The sequence below is a fragment of the Eleutherodactylus coqui genome, chromosome 8 (assembly GCF_035609145.1).
Source record: "Eleutherodactylus coqui strain aEleCoq1 chromosome 8, aEleCoq1.hap1, whole genome shotgun sequence".
Lineage (NCBI taxonomy): Eukaryota > Metazoa > Chordata > Amphibia > Anura > Eleutherodactylidae > Eleutherodactylus > Eleutherodactylus coqui.
Genome location: NC_089844.1, coordinates 147,375,903 through 147,397,866, shown reverse-complemented (window position 1 = coordinate 147,397,866; position 21,964 = coordinate 147,375,903). Strand labels below are relative to the sequence as shown.

The 21,964-nt window shown below is 51.0% G+C and overlaps 2 protein-coding genes across 2 annotated transcripts in view; one reads left to right on the top strand and one right to left on the bottom strand.

Annotated features, from left to right (window-relative positions):
- LOC136576979 (uncharacterized) overlaps nt 1-21,964 on the bottom strand; it is a 450,480-nt gene that overhangs the window by 128,463 nt on the left and 300,053 nt on the right. The window lies entirely within an intron of this gene.
- Nucleotides 17,080-21,877, top strand: LOC136576977 (uncharacterized). Its single transcript, XM_066576654.1, has 2 exons — nt 17,080-19,108; nt 20,968-21,877. The coding sequence occupies exons 1-2, from the start codon at nt 17,431-17,433 to the stop codon at nt 21,123-21,125; spliced, it is 1,836 nt and encodes a 611-aa protein (XP_066432751.1). The 5' UTR covers nt 17,080-17,430; the 3' UTR covers nt 21,126-21,877.

The following is a 21,964-nucleotide window of genomic DNA, read 5'->3' as shown; positions in this document are numbered from 1 at the left end:
TCCTCACAAGATGGCGGCACAGCACGTGGGGGGGGGGGGCAGCGCTGGAGGTGCGCAGCAGCTTAGCCACGTGCAGCAAGAGTATAGAAGGTAGGGGCAGCGAGAAGGGGAAAAGAAAAGCAGCCAGCAGGGCCACATACAACCCCCCATCACATAGCCCAGAGAGCTACAGCAGTGGGTCTGGCAGCAGCAGGGGGGGGAAGCAGTTTAGGGGAGCCCACAGGGGAACTAGCCAGTTCAGGAGAGGAAGGTCACACAGTCTTGGAAAGGGGGGCAAGGAGGCGACAGTACATTCCCGCCAGCAGGCCTATTCGTCGCACACTGCAACAGCCCCCCGACACGTATTAATCCCCCCGCAGAGTATGGCCGTAGCGGGGCCGCAGCAGTTGGGCCAGTCAACATACAATGACCCATATGAGCCACCAGGTGCTTACCGGCGATGTTATATTAACCCCCGATACATTGCCCCACCAGCCGAGTACTCAGACTACCCCCATTCACAAACCCAGGCCCCTCGCAGGAGTTCCAAGAGGCAGGGCCAAGGGGCTAGACAGAGGCAGAAGGCGCGAGCCAGGCAGGAGAGGCAGGAGCGGTTAGAGCGTGAGCAAGCGCAGCAGCCAGGATTTGCACGCGGCAGCAGTGGTAGGGCGCGCGAGTCAAGTACCAGCAGCGGGCAAGAGGAACCACAGCGATTTGTGGAACAGCCACGTCGGTCGGACCCGCAGTCATCCCTCTATCGTGAGGACCGGGAACGCCGAAGTTGGCAGGATCACGCGCAGAGTCGGTCAAGACTGGACCAGCCTGGCATGTCGCAGTCTGAAAGTAGAGGAAGGGCTCTGTTTCCAACATGTCAGCAGCCCACGCACGAGTCGGTCAGGAGCCGCGGGAGCGGTACAGCGGGGACATCACCCTTGGCAACGCCGGAGGTCGGTCCAGCTGGTGAGTCCGAAATATATGATGTTTTAAAATGTGTGATGGATCCCGCAACGGTTGCGGAGAAAAGTGATTTGGTAACGTTGTTGCGGTCGCTGCTGAGCAGGATTGAACCTAAAGAAGGGCTTTTAGTGTCCTGTGTGGCTCCAGGGGGTTCAGGCCCGCCTGTGGGAAATACCGGTGTTAGCTCAGCAGCCGGTGCAGATGTTGACCCGTCAGTTGGTTTGCAATATGGTGATTCTTTATATTGTGGTGTCGCCCCGCTGGGGGTTGGTTTGACGGATGACGTGGTGGAAAAAAAAAAAATTAAGAGTGGTGTTTATGTGGATATATGGTCCTTGCTTTCAGCAGACCATGTAATGGTGGATAAGGAACGGATTTCAGAGCGTGGAACTGACAAAAAACCTAAAATTGCAAAGACCTTTGGTAACTGGCTGCAGGCATACATGGTAATGGTACACGTTACGTGCCAGCATCAGCCTGCGAAAGGTCCTGAGATGATGGTGTACTTAAACACCATCTATAGCGCTTATCGGCTACACGGGGGTGCGGCCTGGTGGCGCTACGACGAGGACTTCAGACGTTGTATTTCGGGTAAAAGTCACATCAGTTGGGCCTCTAAGGCCACTGATGTGTGGATACAGTTGATTTTAGCACAGCGGCCGGCTAAGGCGTCCTTTCCAGGGGCAGCCGCGGGGAGCACATCCCAGCAGCCCGCGGCCTCTCCTAGACCAAACGGCTCTTGTTGGTTATACAATGAGGGCCACTGCAAGTTTTCCGCCACCTGCAAGTTCAGGCACGAGTGCTCTGTATGCGGGGGGCAACATGCGGCGGTTCGCTGTTTCCGCAAACAAAGAGCAACGCCCGCGGTGGGTGGTGCCGGCGGCCCAGCGAACGCCAGTGAAAAGCCGATACCTGGATCCGTGGTTAGACAGGTACCACAGGAAACAGGAAGCAAAAATCCTTAGAGCTGGATTTTTGGAGGGCTTCAGAATACCGTTCATTGACCAACCAATTACGACGCTATGCCCTAACTTAAAATCGGCAAGAGACGATATTGAGTTAGTAAAAGAGAAGGTTATGAAGGAGGTGGAGCTGGGCCGCATGGCTGGGCCATTTGATGTCCCTCCATTCGAAAACTTGCGGGTGTCCCCGTTGGGCCTGGTGCCCAAGAAGGAATCCGGAAAATTTCGACTCATCCATCATTTATCGTTCCCAAGCGGTGGATCGGTAAATGACGGCATTTCAAAGGAAGAAGCAGCCGTGGCGTACACGTCGTTCGACTGCGCGGTACGTTTAGTGAGGTCGGTGGGCAGGTTTGCCCAGTTAGCGAAAACTGACATAGAATCGGCGTTCCGGCTGCTGCCGGTCCAACCGGATTGCTTCCATTTGCTAGGGTGCAGAATCGAGGACAGGTTTTTCGTGGACATGTGTTTGCCGATGGGATGCTCCATTTAATGCTATTTTTTCGAGTTCTTTAGTTCATTCTTGGAGTGGATGTTACGTTATGAAACGGGCATCGCATCGGTAATACATTACCTGGATGATTTTTTGTTCGTCGGTTCAAAAACGTCAGGGGATTGCGGTTTTTTATTGACAAATTTCCAGAGACTCATGCGGTTAGCGGGAGTCCCGCTGTCGGCGGAGAAGACGACGGGCCCGGTCACGTGCTTAACTTTTTGGGGCATTGAAATTGATTCGGTAGACATGGTCTTCCGGCTACCAGAAGAAAAAGTGGCGAAGCTACGCCAAGTGGTTGGGGACGTGGCGCAATGCAAAAAAGCTACATTGCGACAGATTCAGGTTCTGCTGGGTTTGTTGAATTTCGCTTGCAAGGTTATCCCAATGGGTCGAGCCTTTTCAAGGAGATTATCATTGGCGACGGTGGGAGTTCGCGAACCGCATCATTTCGTACGGGTGACAGCAGGAATTAAAGCAGACCTGCACATATGGAGGGTTTTCCTCCATTCATTCAACGGGCAAGTGGTATGCCCTAAGGATGATGTGGAAGGCCCGGATATCAGTTTGTTCGCCGATGCGGCGGGATCGGGCGGTTTTGGCGTAATTTATAATAACCATTGGTGCAGGGAACCCTGGCCTAGGTTATGGAAAGAAAGAAGGTGGACAAAAAATATTACTTTGCTGGAATTTTTTCCGGTGGTGGTGGCAATTGAATTATGGGAATCAGAGTTACGGGATCGTAAAATCTGTTTCTGGTCTGACAATGCAGCGGTCGTGCAAACCATAAATAAGCAATCTTCTGCGTCCCCGCCGGTTTTGGCTTTGTTGAGACACGTGGTATTGCGATGTTTGCAAAGTAATATATATTTGCGTGCGAAACATGTCCCAGGTTGTGACAACGGAGCGGCTGACGCACTCTCTCGTTCGCAGATGGAGCGGTTCAGGGAGCGGCACCCACGGGCGGATGCCGAGGGGGTACGCTGCCCGCCTTCCTTGTGGAATCTGGCCGAGGAGAGCTGCTGAAACTGGTGGAGTCATCGGTTGCGGTGGCAACGTGGAGAAGTTATAACTCAGTCTGGGCAACATGGTTAAGATTGGTGGGAGGAATGGTGGTAGGGGGTGTAAGAGCAAGGGCGGCGACGCTGGACATGTTGGCGGAATTGCGGGATAAGAGGTTGTCCGTCGGTGTGGCGAAGAAACACCTTGCTGGGGTTGCTTTCCTCTTAAAATTACACGGTGTGGCAGATGTAACGAAAGAGTTTGTGTTCCAACAGATTATTCGGGGTTGGAAAAAAGAGAAGGTACTAGCGGACACACGGCGACCCATTACGTTAAAATTGTTAATAATGTTATTGTCGGTTTTGGAAAGAGTATGCTCGGATGCATTCGAGACGTTATTGTTCAGATCAGCATTTTCACTCGCGTTTTTCGCGGCATTGCGCAACGGTGAGCTGGTGCCGGCAAGCAAAGAGAAACCCGGGGGTTTAGGACAAAATGATGTGATTGTCACGGAGTCATCTGTCAGAGTTTGCGTTAGGAAGTCAAAGACGGACTTGTATGGTAGAGGCGACTGGCTAACCATTAATAGTTCGGGCGACAGATGGTGCCCGGTGGGCATGTTGAGACAGTTTATCGCCAGGCGCCCTGCAGTCAGCAAATTTTTGGCCCATGCGTCGGGGGCACCGCTCCCCCCTGTTTTCAGTTTTCGGCGGTTTTGCGTTCGGCTTTAAAAAAGTTGGGCTTGGATCCGGCGGAATTTGGAACCCATTCCTTTAGGATTGGGGCTGCGACGACTGCGGAAGCACACGGTATGACAGAGGACGGTTTGAAAAAGTTGGGAAGATGGAAATCCCAAGCGTATAAGTCATACGTTAGGCCAGATCGGATTGTGGAAGGAGCCTTGGTCATGGATTGAATTGCAGTAATATAGTTTGTTTTTCGGGCAATTGGAACCCGGGAAAATTTGGGGTATACCAGGGATTTGTTTTCCTATGTTGATTCTTTATTTCAGCGCACGAACCATGGCATGTTTGGATTCTGGGACACTCGTTCATCTATTGGGCCGAGAGGAGAGCGGCAATGCGACCCATGGGAAGGAATCTGGGTCTGAGCGGAGCACTGGTTAATTGGATTGGAGTGCGGGGGCTTCAATGGCCCCGGTTGTTACAGTTGGTACTAAGGATAAGCAAGTGGACCCCCCGGAAAGTTATACTGGTCGTTCATGCCGGGGGGGAACGACTTAGGCAACACAAAGATGAACGATTTGTTGGTGCTCATGAAGCAGGACTTGCTTCGGTTCCGGGACTGTTTTAACGACTGCATCTTGGTCTGGTCAGATATAGTGGCTCGGAGATACTGGAGAGGTGCCAGGGATATGGACGCCATTGAGCGAGTAAGGAAATTAATAAACTTACGAATGTCCAGGTTCGTGCAATCACAGGGTGGAGTGGCAGTCCGCCACTGGGAGTTGGAGGATAAAGAAAAAGGAGCTTTGAGAATGGATGGCGTACACCTCAACGAGGTGGGATTGGACACTTTTTTGTCCGGACTGCAGGACGGGGTGGAGATGGCTTTGGAGAGGGTTGGCGGGGTGGGGCGGTATGCGCCGTAGGCGTACGGCGCATGCCGTGTGGCCGGGAGCTTCCCATGCGGGCTACGGCGTAAAGGAAGGTTTTCAGGCCCATGGATACAGGGGCTTACGAACATCCTATGGGCCGTTACGGTCTTAAAATAGTTCAATTAGGCATGGGAGGTTTATAGTCAGAGAAAGTTAATAAAGTTAAATTAAATAAATAAAGTTAAAAGTATATGTTTGAAAATATTTAATAAAGCTGTGGCCAACCCACGTTTTCACCAAGAAGTTGTTAGTATGTGTTTTGTTATACCGTAGGTAAGTGAGCTAGAACTAAGGTAAGGTGCCCCCAGTCACATTGTGAGCCTCGTGTGGCGCAGAGCACAACATAGTTCACCGCACAACATAGTTCCGTTACACACTGCAATTTCCCTGCCACACTCCCGTGGACGTCCATTTAACCCAACAGTTTGTATATATAGAAGACCAGAGAAAATCATTACAGGCCTCTTACATTCTGCACATGGCGCCAAGGCGCCATTTCTACCCGCAACCCGAACGCTGCACTGCCCACCAAGCTGTTAGCCCCCAAAAACGTAGGTGGCTATGGGTGACGCTGACCCTCACCTGGGTTGGCTCGCCGGGCCTCGCAGCTCCACTGCCGCACCCCCTCGCCTTTGTGAGGGTCGACCCATAGTACCGCCCAATCGTGACTGTAAACCTGAGCACTATTTCTATGCCGCCAACCGCAGAGTCTTTGCCCTTAGGGAGACGCGCGCATTTTACTTATCACAACAGAACGCAAAATTCCGGCCGAAATCTTAGCTCCGCGTGCTGAAAACCCTGAAAGAGCCAACCGAAATTAACCGCTAAGAGATTGCCATTGGAAAAGCAGTGGCTTTGTCACCTGCCTATCCGCTTATTCCACCAGCTCCTTTGCATACGTCACTAAGCAAGCGCTGTGATTGACTGGCACTGTAGCTTTATGGTTAGTGTAGAACCACCCGCAAGGCGATTCATTATGGGCATCTCAAAGCAGCCATAGGCCCGCGCCCAGGGTAATGGCTCCAAATTGGCATTAGAACACAGTGCGGCCGGTGGTGCTGCAGCTGAACCCCAGGGGTGTAACACCTTACGGGGCCTGAAAACTGAAAGCATTGTCGGAAGGGAGCTGATGACAGCTCAGCTGTCAGAGGTGGTACAACAGTGAACGGGAGCCTCCATGCCCAACCGTATCACATCTTCAATGAAAGCTGGAGCAACAGGGCACTAGAGAGTCCATGCCAGCCCGTATCACATCTTGCATCCAAGCAAAAGGTGGCCCTGCTTAGCACTAGAGCATCCATGCCCCCCGGTATCAAATCTTGTATCCAAGCTAAAGGCGGTGAAACAGGCTACTAGAGCCACCTTCCCCTTCTCCCACCCCCGTATCACATCTTATTTGAAAGCTGGAGTGTCCCAACAGGGCACTAGAGATTCCATGCCCGCTCGTATCACATCCTGAATCTAAGCAAGAGGTGGCCCAACTTGGCACTACAGCATCCATGCCCCACCACACCGTAGCACATCTTGTATCCAAGCTAGAGGCGGTACAGCAGGGTACCAGAGCCTCCAGGCCTGTCTATATGGCATCTCGTTTCCAAGCTAGACACTGAACCAGGATTATAGACGTAAACCGACACCTAGTTACATCGTGAGCCTCGTGTGGCGCAGAGCATTAGGGCAGTGGCCGTGCATGCTCTCGCTCACGACCTGAAGTATGAGGGTTCAAACCCCGCATAGGCCAGGTAGCCGGCTCAGGGTCGACTCAGCCTTCCATCCTTCCGAGGTCGGTGCAATGAGTACCCAGCTTGCTGGGGGGGTAGAGTGACAGCTGAGGGCATACCATCATGTATTCCGGTGGATTTCTGCGCAGCGCGCTCTACTTTTTACCTTAGTGGCCTATTTGGCTTTGTACCAGACCCCACCCTCTGGCCTCTGTATTCAATGGACCACTCATTTCACATCCTTTTACTCTAACTAGAGAAGAATTCAAAACCAACAAAACTTAAATCATCACCGCACAACATAGTTCCGTTACACACTGCAATTTCCCTGCCACACTCCCGTGGACGTCCATTTAACCCAACAGTTTGTATATATAGAAGACCAGAGAAAATCATTACAGGCCTCTTACATTCTGCACATGGCGCCAAGGCGCCATTTCTACCCGCAACCCGAACGCTGCACTGCCCACCAAGCTGTTAGCCCCCAAAAACGTAGGTGGCTATGGGTGACGCTGACCCTCACCTGGGTTGGCTCGCCGGGCCTCGCAGCTCCACTGCCGCACCCCCTCGCCTTTGTGAGGGTCGACCCATAGTACCGCCCAATCGTGACTGTAAACCTGAGCACTATTTCTATGCCGCCAACCGCAGAGTCTTTGCCCTTAGGGAGACGCGCGCATTTTACTTGTCACAACAGAACGCAAAATTCCGGCCGAAATCTTAGCTCCGCGTGCTGAAAACCCTGAAAGAGCCAACCGAAATTAACCGCTAAGAGATTGCCATTGGAAAAACAGTGGCTTTGTCACCTGCCTATCCGCTTATTCCACCAGCTCCTTTGCATACGTCACTAAGCAAGCGCTGTGATTGACTGGCACTGTAGCTTTATGGTTAGTGTAGCACCACCCGCAAGGCGATTCATTATGGGCATCTCAAAGCAGCCATAGGCCCGCGCCCAGGGTAATGGCTCCAAATTGGCATTAGAACACAGTGCGGCCGGTGGTGCTGCAGCTGAACCCCAGGGGTGTAACACCTTACGGGGCCTGAAAACTGAAAGCATTGTCGGAAGGGAGCTGATGACAGCTCAGCTGTCAGAGGTGGTACAACAGTGAACGGGAGCCTCCATGCCCAACCGTATCACATCTTCATTGAAAGCTGGAGCAACAGGGCACTAGAGAGTCCATGCCAGCCCGTATCACATCTTGCATCCAAGCAAAAGGTGGCCCTGCTTAGCACTAAAGCATCCATGCCCCCCGGTATCAAATCTTGTATCCAAGCTAAAGGCGGTGAAACAGGCTACTAGAGCCACCTTCCCCTTCTCCCACCCCCGTATCACATCTTATTTGAAAGCTGGAGTGTCCCAACAGGGCACTAGAGATTCCATGCCCGCTCGTATCACATCCTGAATCTAAGCAAGAGGTGGCCCAACTTGGCACTACAGCATCCATGCCCCACCACACCGTAGCACATCTTGTATCCAAGCTAGAGGCGGTACAGCAGGGTACCAGAGCCTCCAGGCCTGTCTATATGGCATCTCGTTTCCAAGCTAGACACTGAACCAGGATTATAGACGTAAACCGACACCTAGTTACATCGTGAGCCTCGTGTGGCGCAGAGCATTAGGGCAGTGGCCGTGCATGCTCTCGCTCACGACCTGAAGTATGAGGGTTCAAACCCCGCATAGGCCAGGTAGCCGGCTCAGGGTCGACTCAGCCTTCCATCCTTCCGAGGTCGGTGCAATGAGTACCCAGCTTGCTGGGGGGGTAGAGTGACAGCTGAGGGCATACCATCATGTATTCCGGTGGATTTCTGCGCAGCGCGCTCTACTTTTTACCTTAGTGGCCTATTTGGCTTTGTACCAGACCCCACCCTCTGGCCTCTGTATTCAATGGACCACTCATTTCACATCCTTTTACTCTAACTAGAGAAGAATTCAAAACCAACAAAACTTAAATCATCACCGCACAACATAGTTCCGTTACACACTGCAATTTCCCTGCCACACTCCCGTGGACGTCCATTTAACCCAACAGTTTGTATATATAGAAGACCAGAGAAAATCATTACAGGCCTCTTACATTCTGCACATGGCGCCAAGGCGCCATTTCTACCCGCAACCCGAACGCTGCACTGCCCACCAAGCTGTTAGCCCCCAAAAACGTAGGTGGCTATGGGTGACGCTGACCCTCACCTGGGTTGGCTCGCCGGGCCTCGCAGCTCCACTGCCGCACCCCCTCGCCTTTGTGAGGGTCGACCCATAGTACCGCCCAATCGTGACTGTAAACCTGAGCACTATTTCTATGCCGCCAACCGCAGAGTCTTTGCCCTTAGGGAGACGCGCGCATTTTACTTATCACAACAGAACGCAAAATTCCGGCCGAAATCTTAGCTCCGCGTGCTGAAAACCCTGAAAGAGCCAACCGAAATTAACCGCTAAGAGATTGCCATTGGAAAAACAGTGGCTTTGTCACCTGCCTATCCGCTTATTCCACCAGCTCCTTTGCATACGTCACTAAGCAAGCGCTGTGATTGACTGGCACTGTAGCTTTATGGTTAGTGTAGCACCACCCGCAAGGCGATTCATTATGGGCATCTCAAAGCAGCCATAGGCCCGCGCCCAGGGTAATGGCTCCAAATTGGCATTAGAACACAGTGCGGCCGGTGGTGCTGCAGCTGAACCCCAGGGGTGTAACACCTTACGGGGCCTGAAAACTGAAAGCATTGTCGGAAGGGAGCTGATGACAGCTCAGCTGTCAGAGGTGGTACAACAGTGAACGGGAGCCTCCATGCCCAACCGTATCACATCTTCAATGAAAGCTGGAGCAACAGGGCACTAGAGAGTCCATGCCAGCCCGTATCACATCTTGCATCCAAGCAAAAGGTGGCCCTGCTTAGCACTAGAGCATCCATGCCCCCCGGTATCAAATCTTGTATCCAAGCTAAAGGCGGTGAAACAGGCTACTAGAGCCACCTTCCCCTTCTCCCACCCCCGTATCACATCTTATATGAAAGCTGGAGTGTCCCAGCAGGGCACTAGAGATTCCATGCCCGCTCGTATCACATCCTGAATCTAAGCAAGAGGTGGCCCAACTTGGCACTACAGCATCCATGCCCCACCACACCGTAGCACATCTTGTATCCAAGCTAGAGGCGGTACAGCAGGGTACCAGAGCCTCCAGGCCTGTCTATATGGCATCTCGTTTCCAAGCTAGACACTGAACCAGGATTATAGACGTAAACCGACACCTAGTTACATCGTGAGCCTCGTGTGGCGCAGAGCATTAGGGCAGTGGCCGTGCATGCTCTCGCTCACGACCTGAAGTATGAGGGTTCAAACCCCGCATAGGCCAGGTAGCCGGCTCAGGGTCGACTCAGCCTTCCATCCTTCCGAGGTCGGTGCAATGAGTACCCAGCTTGCTGGGGGGGTAGAGTGACAGCTGAGGGCATACCATCATGTATTCCGGTGGATTTCTGCGCAGCGCGCTCTACTTTTTACCTTAGTGGCCTATTTGGCTTTGTACCAGACCCCACCCTCTGGCCTCTGTATTCAATTGACCACTCATTTCACATCCTTTTACTCTAACTAGAGAAGAATTCAAAACCAACAAAACTTAAATCATCACCGCACAACATAGTTCCGTTACACACTGCAATTTCCCTGCCACACTCCCGTGGACGTCCATTTAACCCAACAGTTTGTATATATAGAAGACCAGAGAAAATCATTACAGGCCTCTTACATTCTGCACATGGCGCCAAGGCGCCATTTCTACCCGCAACCCGAACGCTGCACTGCCCACCAAGCTGTTAGCCCCCAAAAACGTAGGTGGCTATGGGTGACGCTGACCCTCACCTGGGTTGGCTCGCCGGGCCTCGCAGCTCCACTGCCGCACCCAATCGCCTTTGTGAGGGTCGACCCATAGTACCGCCCAATCGTGACTGTAAACCTGAGCACTATTTCTATGCCGCCAACCGCAGAGTCTTTGCCCTTAGGGAGACGCGCGCATTTTACTTGTCACAACAGAACGCAAAATTCCGGCCGAAATCTTAGCTCCGCGTGCTGAAAACCCTGAAAGAGCCAACCGAAATTAACCGCTAAGAGATTGCCATTGGAAAAACAGTGGCTTTGTCACCTGCCTATCCGCTTATTCCACCAGCTCCTTTGCATACGTCACTAAGCAAGCGCTGTGATTGACTGGCACTGTAGCTTTATGGTTAGTGTAGCACCACCCGCAAGGCGATTCATTATGGGCATCTCAAAGCAGCCATAGGCCCGCGCCCAGGGTAATGGCTCCAAATTGGCATTAGAACACAGTGCGGCCGGTGGTGCTGCAGCTGAACCCCAGGGGTGTAACACCTTACGGGGCCTGAAAACTGAAAGCATTGTCGGAAGGGAGCTGATGACAGCTCAGCTGTCAGAGGTGGTACAACAGTGAACGGGAGCCTCCATGCCCAACCGTATCACATCTTCAATGAAAGCTGGAGCAACAGGGCACTAGAGAGTCCATGCCAGCCCGTATCACATCTTGCATCCATGCAAAAGGTGGCCCTGCTTAGCACTAGAGCATCCATGCCCCCCGGTATCAAATCTTGTATCCAAGCTAAAGGCGGTGAAACAGGCTACTAGAGCCACCTTCCCCTTCTCCCACCCCCGTATCACATCTTATATGAAAGCTGGAGTGTCCCAGCAGGGCACTAGAGATTCCATGCCCGCTCGTATCACATCCTGAATCTTAGCAAGAGGTGGCCCAACTTGGCACTACAGCATCCATGCCCCACCACACCGTAGCACATCTTGTATCCAAGCTAGAGGCGGTACAGCAGGGTACCAGAGCCTCCAGGCCTGTCTATATGGCATCTCGTTTCCAAGCTAGACACTGAACCAGGATTATAGACGTAAACCGACACCTAGTTGCATCGTGAGCCTCGTGTGGCGCAGAGCATTAGGGCAGTGGCCGTGCATGCTCTCGCTCACGACCTGAAGTATGAGGGTTCAAACCCCGCATAGGCCAGGTAGCCGGCTCAGGGTCGACTCAGCCTTCCATCCTTCCGAGGTCGGTGCAATGAGTACCCAGCTTGCTGGGGGGGTAGAGTGACAGCTGAGGGCATACCATCATGTATTCCGGTGGATTTCTGCGCAGCGCGCTCTACTTTTTACCTTAGTGGCCTATTTGGCTTTGTACCAGACCCCACCCTCTGGCCTCTGTATTCAATTGACCACTCATTTCACATCCTTTTACTCTAACTAGAGAAGAATGTAGTAGACATCATGATTAATATAAAATGTCTATTGATTTATATAAACCCAAATGTATTTTGTTGTTGTAATGACTTTTAACTCTGGAGTTTGATCGACACACAATCTAATCATAGTATTTAGTAGACAATGGGATGGTGAAGGATGTCTGATCTAATGTTGACTAAGTACATAGAAATTGCACAAGAAACCTCTAAGAGTTAAGGGCTATAGTGTTATGTGTATATCCTGTGGTCAATACTGTGTGTTTATCTAGGCCCCCTTCCACTCGTCAAACACAAGCTAGTTAAACACATCATTTGTCAACTACACAGAATTCCTTAAGGCTGTCTGCATGCTAAAGAATACAAAGTCCATACCTTGGCGGACGTGAGGACGGGAGGGTAGGGAGGCGGGAGACTCTGTATAATCTAGCGAATAAGAATATATATATGTTGGTGATGTAATCTGTTAAACGCCCATAAAGGGCAGGTGTTATCCTTTTTCAATAAAAAGGCCTGTCTGGACGTCTCTGCCAGAAGAGCCATTTTTAACATGAGATTCATACCTTGTGTTTGACTTGGTCAGTGTGCGCATACTGCTTCCACACAATTAGGAAAGCTGCAGAATACCCTGAAGCCTGCTGGAGAAAACCCTATTCCAGCTCAGTGTCGTCCCTTGGTGAGCGGTGGATCTGTGAGGTCACAGCCTGGAACGTATAGAGACCGGCAGATAGCACGCGGAACTCAGGGGCCCAAAAACTACAGAACACGGTAAGATTGCTTTATCTACCTGTGTAAAAACTGATTTCTAACTGCTAAATCTGCCTGTATCTGATCCAGACTAGACCTTCACTGAAAGACAGGTAATAACTCTAGTTCTGTCCACCCGAAAAACCACCATATTATCTGTCTAGGGGTATTCTGTATGCTGTATGCTGTTGTGTCTGAGACGGTTAAAGACTGTGTACCTAAGACCAAGAGACAAATTCTGTGAGGATTAACCTTTTGTGTGTAGAGGGGCGGACTCGAGTGTATAGCAGGACATAGTCTGTGTTCCTATACGCTTTGAGGGTGCACGCCCGAGGGCCACGCTCCCCTAGGTAATAGGGCACGGTTGCTCTAATACGCTTGGAGAGCGGGCAGGTAAATTTGGAAAACGCGTATTCATTTTTGTATGATTGAGCTCGGTATATGCTCTTGTACAAAGGGAGGAATACGTGGGAATTTTAGCCGTGCGTTGTGACGGCTGACGGCTCCGGATACTGTTGAGGTCTTTGGTCACTGAATATAATCGTCAGTCTCTGTATAGTTAAATGTCCTGTCCAAATTGTGTTCAGGGAGTGTTGTTGGGGATTACAAGTGGAGGGTGGGCTGTTGCTAAGGTAGGTGAGCCATATACCTTGAGCCGTTGTGGGTATTCTCCAGTAATCCCGTCTGTACCGTTTGTTCGGTGTTATAGAATTAATGTGCATTGTGATCTGAGTGGGAAAGAGGGGTTATATTGGAAGGATTTGAAGAAAGCAGATTTTACAAGAGGAACATTACTGTGTCCAGAAACTTCGGATAGGATAGACTTGGTAGGTAGGATAGAGTTGAGCAGATTGAGAAGGTTAGGCATAGACGCAGGTGGTTTAGAAAATGGGGAACAAAGTGAGCAAGGACAAAGGTCATAGAGCTTGTGATTTGGTTGCTGAAAGGGAGGGAGCAGAGTTTGCTGAACAATGGGAGAGGATCAGAAAAGTTGCAGGATGGGAGAAGATTAGGGGTGGTAGATTACAGCCAGAACAATGGAGGAAAGTTTTGAAGGACAAAAAGGGGGCTCTGGCAGATAGGGGGGTGCTGCAGTCTGCTGAGGCATGGTATAGAGTAGCAAAAGGGATACACGAGCAGAGTTGGGTGGAGGAGGAGGTAAAGGAGGGGGGGGATGTGTATTACTTGTATCATGAACAGTGTAATGCCTTTGTGTCCACTATACCCCCTCCCTATGATGGCGGCCATTCCTGCTGGACTTGCCTTGTTTGTAATGTTCAAAATCCCACATGGCGTGAGGTCTGCAGTAATTGTGGGGCGCCCCGCCCCTACCGTGATGTTACTTCTTCCTTTGTGTCCACTTCTAGTGTCGGTAACATCACTTCCGGTCCCTCCCCATCAGGGACAGGACCTGGCCCCACCCCTTCCTCCGGCGGCCATCTTGCCTCACCTGGCCCCGCCCCTTCTTCTGGCAGCCATCTTGCCTCACCTGGCCCCGCCCCTTCCTCTGGCAGCCATCTTGCCTCACCTGGCCCCGCCCCTTCCTCCGGCGGCCATCTTGCCTCACCTGGCCCTGCCCCTTCTTCCGGCGGCCATCTTGCTACACCCGGGAATCCTAATTCTCTGACATCCCTGTATCCAGTGCTGCATGCAGATGGCTCTTTTCATGTGCCATCCAACACTGTGCCTCTATCCCTAGAAGGCACTGTAGAACAAGCTAACCAGTTCAATTCTGGCAGCCTTCCCCTCATGATGTTAGGGGAAGATGGTTCCCCGAGCGTTGCCCCTGGCTACGGACTCCATCCATGGGCAGATCCATCCCCCGCTAGTGCCAATGTAGCCCGTAGCCTCCTGGGGGAGTTCCAAGGAGTACAGAGAGATATCCGAAGTGCGCAGGACCGCCTTGAATACTTCATTAACGCAAGTGGAGACCAGCGGGCCCGGATGCCAGGGCCCGCACGTTTAGCCCACAGCCAACAGCCTCCCAAGTCCGCAGGAGTCCGGCTTCCAGCCGATGCTCCTGTGTTGTATGTTTCTTTTACTCCCACTCAGGCGTCTACCCTTAACACCAGTCTCCCTGACCCGGAGAGACAGCCGATGCCTTTTTACCGGAGACTGGTGCAAATTCAGAAGAATTTTAGTGCTACCTGGAAGGACCTCCAGGCCCTTACTGAAGTTAAAGCAGGAGACACCTACTGGCCAGTGATTGAAAAGCACCTGGACCCACTGAAGGTGGAGAGCGACGTTACATATGAATCCGGTATCCAGTTCTGTGAACAGATCAAGGTGTGGGCCCAGGATCGTCTTGCAGATCAAGCGACCACCATCCAAGACGTCACCCAGGAAAAGGGGGAATCTGTGGAGAAGTACCACACTCGCCTGATACAGTTGTTTAATGACCTAGGCTTCTCCACGCAAACCAAAGCGCATGCCCAAATGCTTTCATCTGCCTTTGTGACAGGACTTCGTGAACCCATACGGAAAGGCCTCATCACATCTCGTCCGGAATACAAGACATTGTCCATGGATACGCTGTTACTGGTAGCAAAGGGGCTAGAAGGAAAAGGACACACACTTGCAATGCTGGCAGAGGACCCATCCCTGCAGAGATTTCGGGTGCCACAGCCTGGACAACCAGATCTGCGTACATGCTACAATTGTGGTCGCCCTGGACACCTCCGCCGTGACTGCCGCGCTCCAAGAAGGCGACGTTCCGGCCAAAGTACCAAAGAGCAACTTCCTCCCCCACCTCCTCCAGCCACTGACCTTCTACAATAGGACAGTGGCAAGCCTGCGTCCATTATGGCCATGTCTCAGCGGGATACCAACATTGATCTGCCGGGTCCACAAGCCCAGGTTACCCTCTCCGTTGCAGGCCGTCCCACTACCTTCCTCCTGGACACAGGTGCAGCCAGAAGTGTGATTAAGGAAGCGGATTTCCCTTTCAAGACCCTGCTGGACAATGTCGAAATCTTGACCATGGGCATAGAAGGACGTCCTACCTCTCACCGCCTTTCAAAACCCCTACGGATTGGCTCTCTCCCTAATGTGTTAGCACGGTTTGTGATCCACAAGACATCTCCGCTAAACCTGCTGGGAGCAGACCTGCTATCCAAGCTACAAGCCACCATCACTTATACCGAGGATGGAGGAATAAAGGTATCATCGCCTTTGTCAGAAGAAGATACGATGATTCTGGCATCAGAACCTTTACTCCTTGCAGTCAGCACGGAAAACCCTAATACAGTGCCGGCCGATGTCCTCCAGCGAATTCCAGATAAACTGTGGTCCAAAGGCCCGGAAGACATCGGTAAACTCCGAGTGCCACCCGTGGTAGTTAAACTGAAACCTGGAGCCAGCCTACCACGTCGGCCGCAGTATCCACTCAAGATTGCCGTCTCACAGGCTATCGCAGGGCAAGTGAAGGCACTCTTGGAAAATGGGGCACTCATACCCTGTGAATCTCCCTGCAACACCCCGTTGTTTCCAGTAAAGAAGAAGACACCCAAGGGGATGCCAGTGAAATACCGTATGGTGCAGGACCTCCGAGCAGTGAACGAGGCCACCATTTTGGACACACCCCTTGTGCCTAATCCACATACCCTGTTGGCGGGGGTACCGCCCACCGCCACATACTTCACAGTCGTGGATCTTGCAAATGCCTTCTTCAGCATCCCGTTGGACCCGTCCTGCCAATTTCTCTTCGCCTTCACCCATGATGGCCGGCAATATACATGGACCGTGATGCCTCAGGGGGCCCAGAATTCTCCAAGTCAGTTCGCGAAAGCCATTGCGTCTATCCTCGCACCATGGCAATCTGAACACACTACGGTGGTTCTCCTACAATATGTTGATGACCTCTTGCTGTGCGCTGATGACCTCCCCACAGCTGAGGCGGCGTCGGAAAGCCTGCTTTACTTCCTGGCCGACCAAGGTTGCAAAGCATCTCTATCCAAGCTCCAGTGGTGCTCCACTTCGGTGGTTTTCCTTGGTCACTGCATCACGCAGGGGGCCAGGCACCTCACCCACGAACGGATACTGGCAGTCCAGAGGATACAAGTGCCAAACTCTGCGCGGGCGTTACAGGCTTTCCTTGGCCTAATCTCCTACTGCAGATCATGGATCCCAGAAGCCTCTCTACTGATGCAACCTCTGTACGATGCTTTAAAGACGGATCCATTTCTTCTAGGACCAGAGGCGCTTGAAAGTTTCTATCTTTTGAAGACAGCCATCTCCACAGCCCCTGCATTGGGCCTGCCGGACTATAACAAGGACTTCCACCTTTTTGTCAGCGAACGGCAGGGACATGCGACGGGTGTCCTTGCCCAATCTCACGGCCCCAGAATGAGGCCAGTTGCCTACTACTCTGCACAGCTAGACACAGTAGCCCGAGGAGGGCCCTCCTGCCTAAGGGCCGTTTTTGCTGCTCAGGTCCTGTTGGACAAAACCTCGGACCTTGTTTTGGGACACGCTTTGATCGTTCAAGCTCCTCATGACATTACGGCCATCCTCAATCAAACGCAACCAAAACATCTTTCGGCAGCAAGACACCTCAGACTGCAATGTTCGCTCCTCCTTCCGGATAATGTGACTCTACGCCGATGCCATATACTCAACCCCTCCACTCTCCTCCCACTTCCTGAGGGGGGTGTAGAGTCAGAAGAGGAAAAAGAAACAAATGATCCGGGGGTGCCCGAACATGATTGCTTTGAGCTTATGAAACAACAAACCTCACACCTACCTACTGTCCTAGATACCCCACTGCAGAATCCTGAACTTACAATTTTTATTGACGGTTCCAGGTACGCGGACAGCAAGGGAAGGTTTCACACGGGGTATGCAATCACTACGGAAGACACCATCCTCCAAGCTCAGAGACTGCCTTCAACGATGTCTGCACAAGAAGCAGAACTGCAAGCCCTGATTTCAGCCTGTAAATTGGCCAAAGGGAAGACTGCAAATATCTACACGGACTCCAGGTATGCTCTTGGAGTGGCACACGACTTTGGACTAATATGGAAAACCAGGGGATTCCTGACGACAGCTGGTACTCCAGTGAAACATCATGAGGCTATCGGAGAACTGATGGATGCGCTACTTCTACCTACCCAAGTGGCTGTGCTGAAAGTCAAGGCTCACGGAAAGTTAAATTCACCAGAAGCTAGAGGGAACTATCTAGCCGACAAGGCAGCTAAAGAAGCAGCAGCAGGTCCAGACGAAGGAAGTGAGACTCGAGTGGAGGATCAGCCAATGGAAATGGTCGCTCAGACGGGACCAGAAGTGTCTACCACCCCAGATGTAAGAAGTCTTTCAGAAGCACAGGCGAGAGTTACGCCAGAAGAGCTGAAAATCTGGGAAGATAAGGGGGCTACCAAAGACAGAAGAGGGCTGTATCAAATCTCAAGGAAACCCTGTCTTCCAAGATCTCTGTACCCGGCAGTGGTACAATGGGCTCATGGACCCACGCATTTATCCAAAATGCTGATGAACGCCCTCATTCAGAAGTACTACGTGGCCCCTGGAATCTCGGTTCTGACTGACCGATACTGTAAGTCGTGCGTTACTTGTGCGGAATGTAACCCAGGACGTATGGAGAGGGTTCCTGCAAAACACCTTGCCAGACCCATGTATCCCTTTCAACGGATCCAGATTGACCACATCCAAATGCCAAAGAGCGGGCGATACGAATACGCCCTAGTAGTAGTAGATGTCTTCTCCGGCTGGCCAGAAGCATACGCAGTGAGCAATATGACTGCAAAGACTACTGCTAAGAAACTACTCTCAGAACTCGTTTGCAGGTTCGGAATCCCAGAGGTCATCGAAAGTGACCAAGGTCCAGCGTTCACTGCCAACGTCACCAAAGAAATTTGGCAGGCCCTTGGTAGCAGTCTGCTGTTCCATACACCTTACCACCCCCAGAGTAGTGGAAAGGTAGAGAGACTTAATGGCACACTAAAGAGCAAAATGCTCAAAATGACGCAGGAAACAGGGCTACCCTGGACAGACTGTCTCCCAATAGCCCTGTTCAGTGTGAGATATACACCCAGGGGGGATCACGCACTATCCCCCTATGAAATCCTGTTTGGGTCAGCCCCAAGGTTAGGTTGTTACTACCCCCAACAGTTACAACTGCAATCTGATGTGTTGACTAAGTATGTGACTTCCCTTGCCAAAGAACTAACCAGGGTCCATGCACAGGTGTTCTCTTCCATTCCAGATCCAGAGGCGGACACCGGGACCCATACCTTGAAGCCTGGGGATTGGGTGTATGTCAAGAAGTTCCTCAGGAAGCACTCCCTCGAGCCTCGATTTGATGGTCCCTACCAGGTGCTTCTGACTACTGCCACAGCTGTGAAATTAGCCGGAAGACCCACCTGGATCCACGCTTCCCACTGTAAGAAAGTTCCAGATCTGGGAGACCAGGTCTAGTCATGCTGTGGACATTGTTTTGTTTGGGACTCGTCAGAGTGGGAGGTGGGTCTCGAGCAGTAATCACGAGAGAGGAGGGTGGCAACTGGAATCCTTGGTCGGAGGAATATGAGGGTACTGTTACCTTTTGGTATAACTCATCCAACACTCAGGTGGCCACATATTCCTTCGACTATTGTACTGTGGTCCCGTGTCTAAAAACAAAATCCCACCATGGGCCGGATTTAGCCCGATCCAGTTGGCTATATGACTTGTACACCCTGGGAATTCAATATATTTGTGTTACTGATAACGTCTGGGGAGAAGACTGTCGCTATTGGGGATCAGTGGGATGGAACACAGGAACAGACTGGTCCTATAAACCGCGAAGTGCCATAAATAAAAAAGATAAGAGCGGGAAATCCCTAATTAGTCGTATGACCCTCCTTAAAAATAATAAGGATAGTGGGAACTGGAAGGCTGAACTCATCATGTTGCTTGGCTTTAATATGGTTCTTACACTAACCATAGAAAATCCAAGCCCGGGAGACGAGGGGACTTATTGTTTGGGGACATACCGGTACGGGAGGACAGATCCCTTAGGGAAGTTTAAAATAAGGGATATGGTAGATGCTCCCGAATGGAGGCCTTCACCTAGCCCTGTGCCTATATTTAACCCCCTGCGCCCCCAAATAAAGACCTTGACGAACATGATGGCCATAGCCGACCCTACCTTTGAAGACGTCATGACAGTAGAGACTGGCTACTCTGACCAGAATCTCTGGTTAGAGTGGATGAGGTACAATGCCAACAAGAGCAACAAGTCTAACTGTTACGTGTGCGGTAGTGCCCGACCGCACTTGGGGACGGTCCCACTGAATCTCCCTGTAGATGTTGAAAAGTGTTTCCTTAGTCTCTTCACGAACGTTTCCACCAATCACACTGTTTGTGAGAAGTGGAAAAAGGAATACCCCATAATCACCCAAGTGCCTCGCCCCGGGGAGAGTATTACAATCTACCCCGGAAACTACACCTGCTATGCAAACCGACAAGGGGGGAGATTTTTGGGGAACTTCACCAACGGGTATTGCTCCTCCTACAGTACACTGGGAGGGGAATGGACGCAGAATCAGGTCCAGTCCTTAGGAGACGTTTACTGGCTTTGTGGAGACATGAGGTTGAGGACCCGTCTGGAAGGTAATTGGACAGGGGAGTGTGCCTTAGCAAAAGCCCTTATGCCCCTCCACATCCTGTCAGATAACGTTGAGGATAATGAGGTTACCCCCAATAGTTATCATAGAGTGAGACGAGAGGCTCCTGGCGGTAGTTTCGATTTACACGTGTACATTGACGCCATAGGACAGCCAAGGGGGGTACCTGACGAGTATAAAGCTAGAGACCAAGTTAAAGCTGGATTCGAGTCCATTTTCCCAATCATTACGGTAAATAAAAACGTTGACTGGATTAATTATATTTATTATAATCAGCAGCGATTTATAAATTACACCAGAGATGCCTTACAGGGACTAGCTGACCAATTAGGACCTGCCTCGACTATGACTTTTCAAAATAGAATGGCTTTAGACATGATTTTAGCTGAGAAGGGGGGTGTCTGTAAGATGATAGGGGAGACTTGTTGTACCTACATCCCAGACAATACAGGACCCACGGGTAAAGTCACAGTTGCCATTAAAAAGTTGACTGCACTATCGGAAGAATTAAAAAGAAACTCAGGGATAACTGACCCTTGGGACCAGTACTTTTCATGGATGAGTGGGTGGCAGAGAATTCTGGTGCAGATAGGCATTGCTGTTCTATGTGTACTGATTATCTTTTCTATTCTAGCCTGCTGTGTTGTCCCCTGTGTCAAAAAGACCTGTGAAACTGCTGTTGAAAAAGCCGCTCCCACAATGAGTTTACTGGATGCATCCCCAGATGGAGTGGACAAGTCCTACACCCCCTTGAAGACTCTAAATCCAACCTACAACGCGCTCCAGTTATAGGGTCAGACCACCCTCCTTGGAATTACGAGTCGGTGACTACGGGGGACCCAGGCTAGCTGTGGTCCAGTCGCAAGGGCTGTGAAGAACCCGTGGTTGGCTTGGAGAGCTTACCTTGGTATGCTCGATGGGCCTGCCTAGATTTGGGACCCCAAGGAGGGTCACCCGCAGATGATTGTGGAATTACTAGGGAAAGTTAGAGAATAGACATTTCAAGGGGGGATTGTAGTAGACATCATGATTAATATAAAATGTCTATTGATTTATATAAACCCAAATGTATTTTGTTGTTGTAATGACTTTTAACTCTGGAGTTTGATCGACACACAATCTAATCATAGTATTTAGTAGACAATGGGATGGTGAAGGATGTCTGATCTAATGTTGACTAAGTACATAGAAATTGCACAAGAAACCTCTAAGAGTTAAGGGCTATAGTGTTATGTGTATATCCTGTGGTCAATACTGTGTGTTTATCTAGGCCCCCTTCCACTCGTCAAACACAAGCTAGTTAAACACATCATTTGTCAACTACACAGAATTCCTTAAGGCTGTCTGCATGCTAAAGAATACAAAGTCCATACCTTGGCGGACGGGAGGGTAGGGAGGCGGGAGACTCTGTATAATCTAGCGAATAAGAATATATATATGTTGGTGATGTAATCTGTTAAACGCCCATAAAGGGCAGGTGTTATCCTTTTTCAATAAAAAGGCCTGTCTGGACGTCTCTGCCAGAAGAGCCATTTTTAACATGAGATTCATACCTTGTGTTTGACTTGGTCAGTGTGCGCATACTGCTTCCACACAATTAGGAAAGCTGCAGAATACCTTGAAGCCTGCTG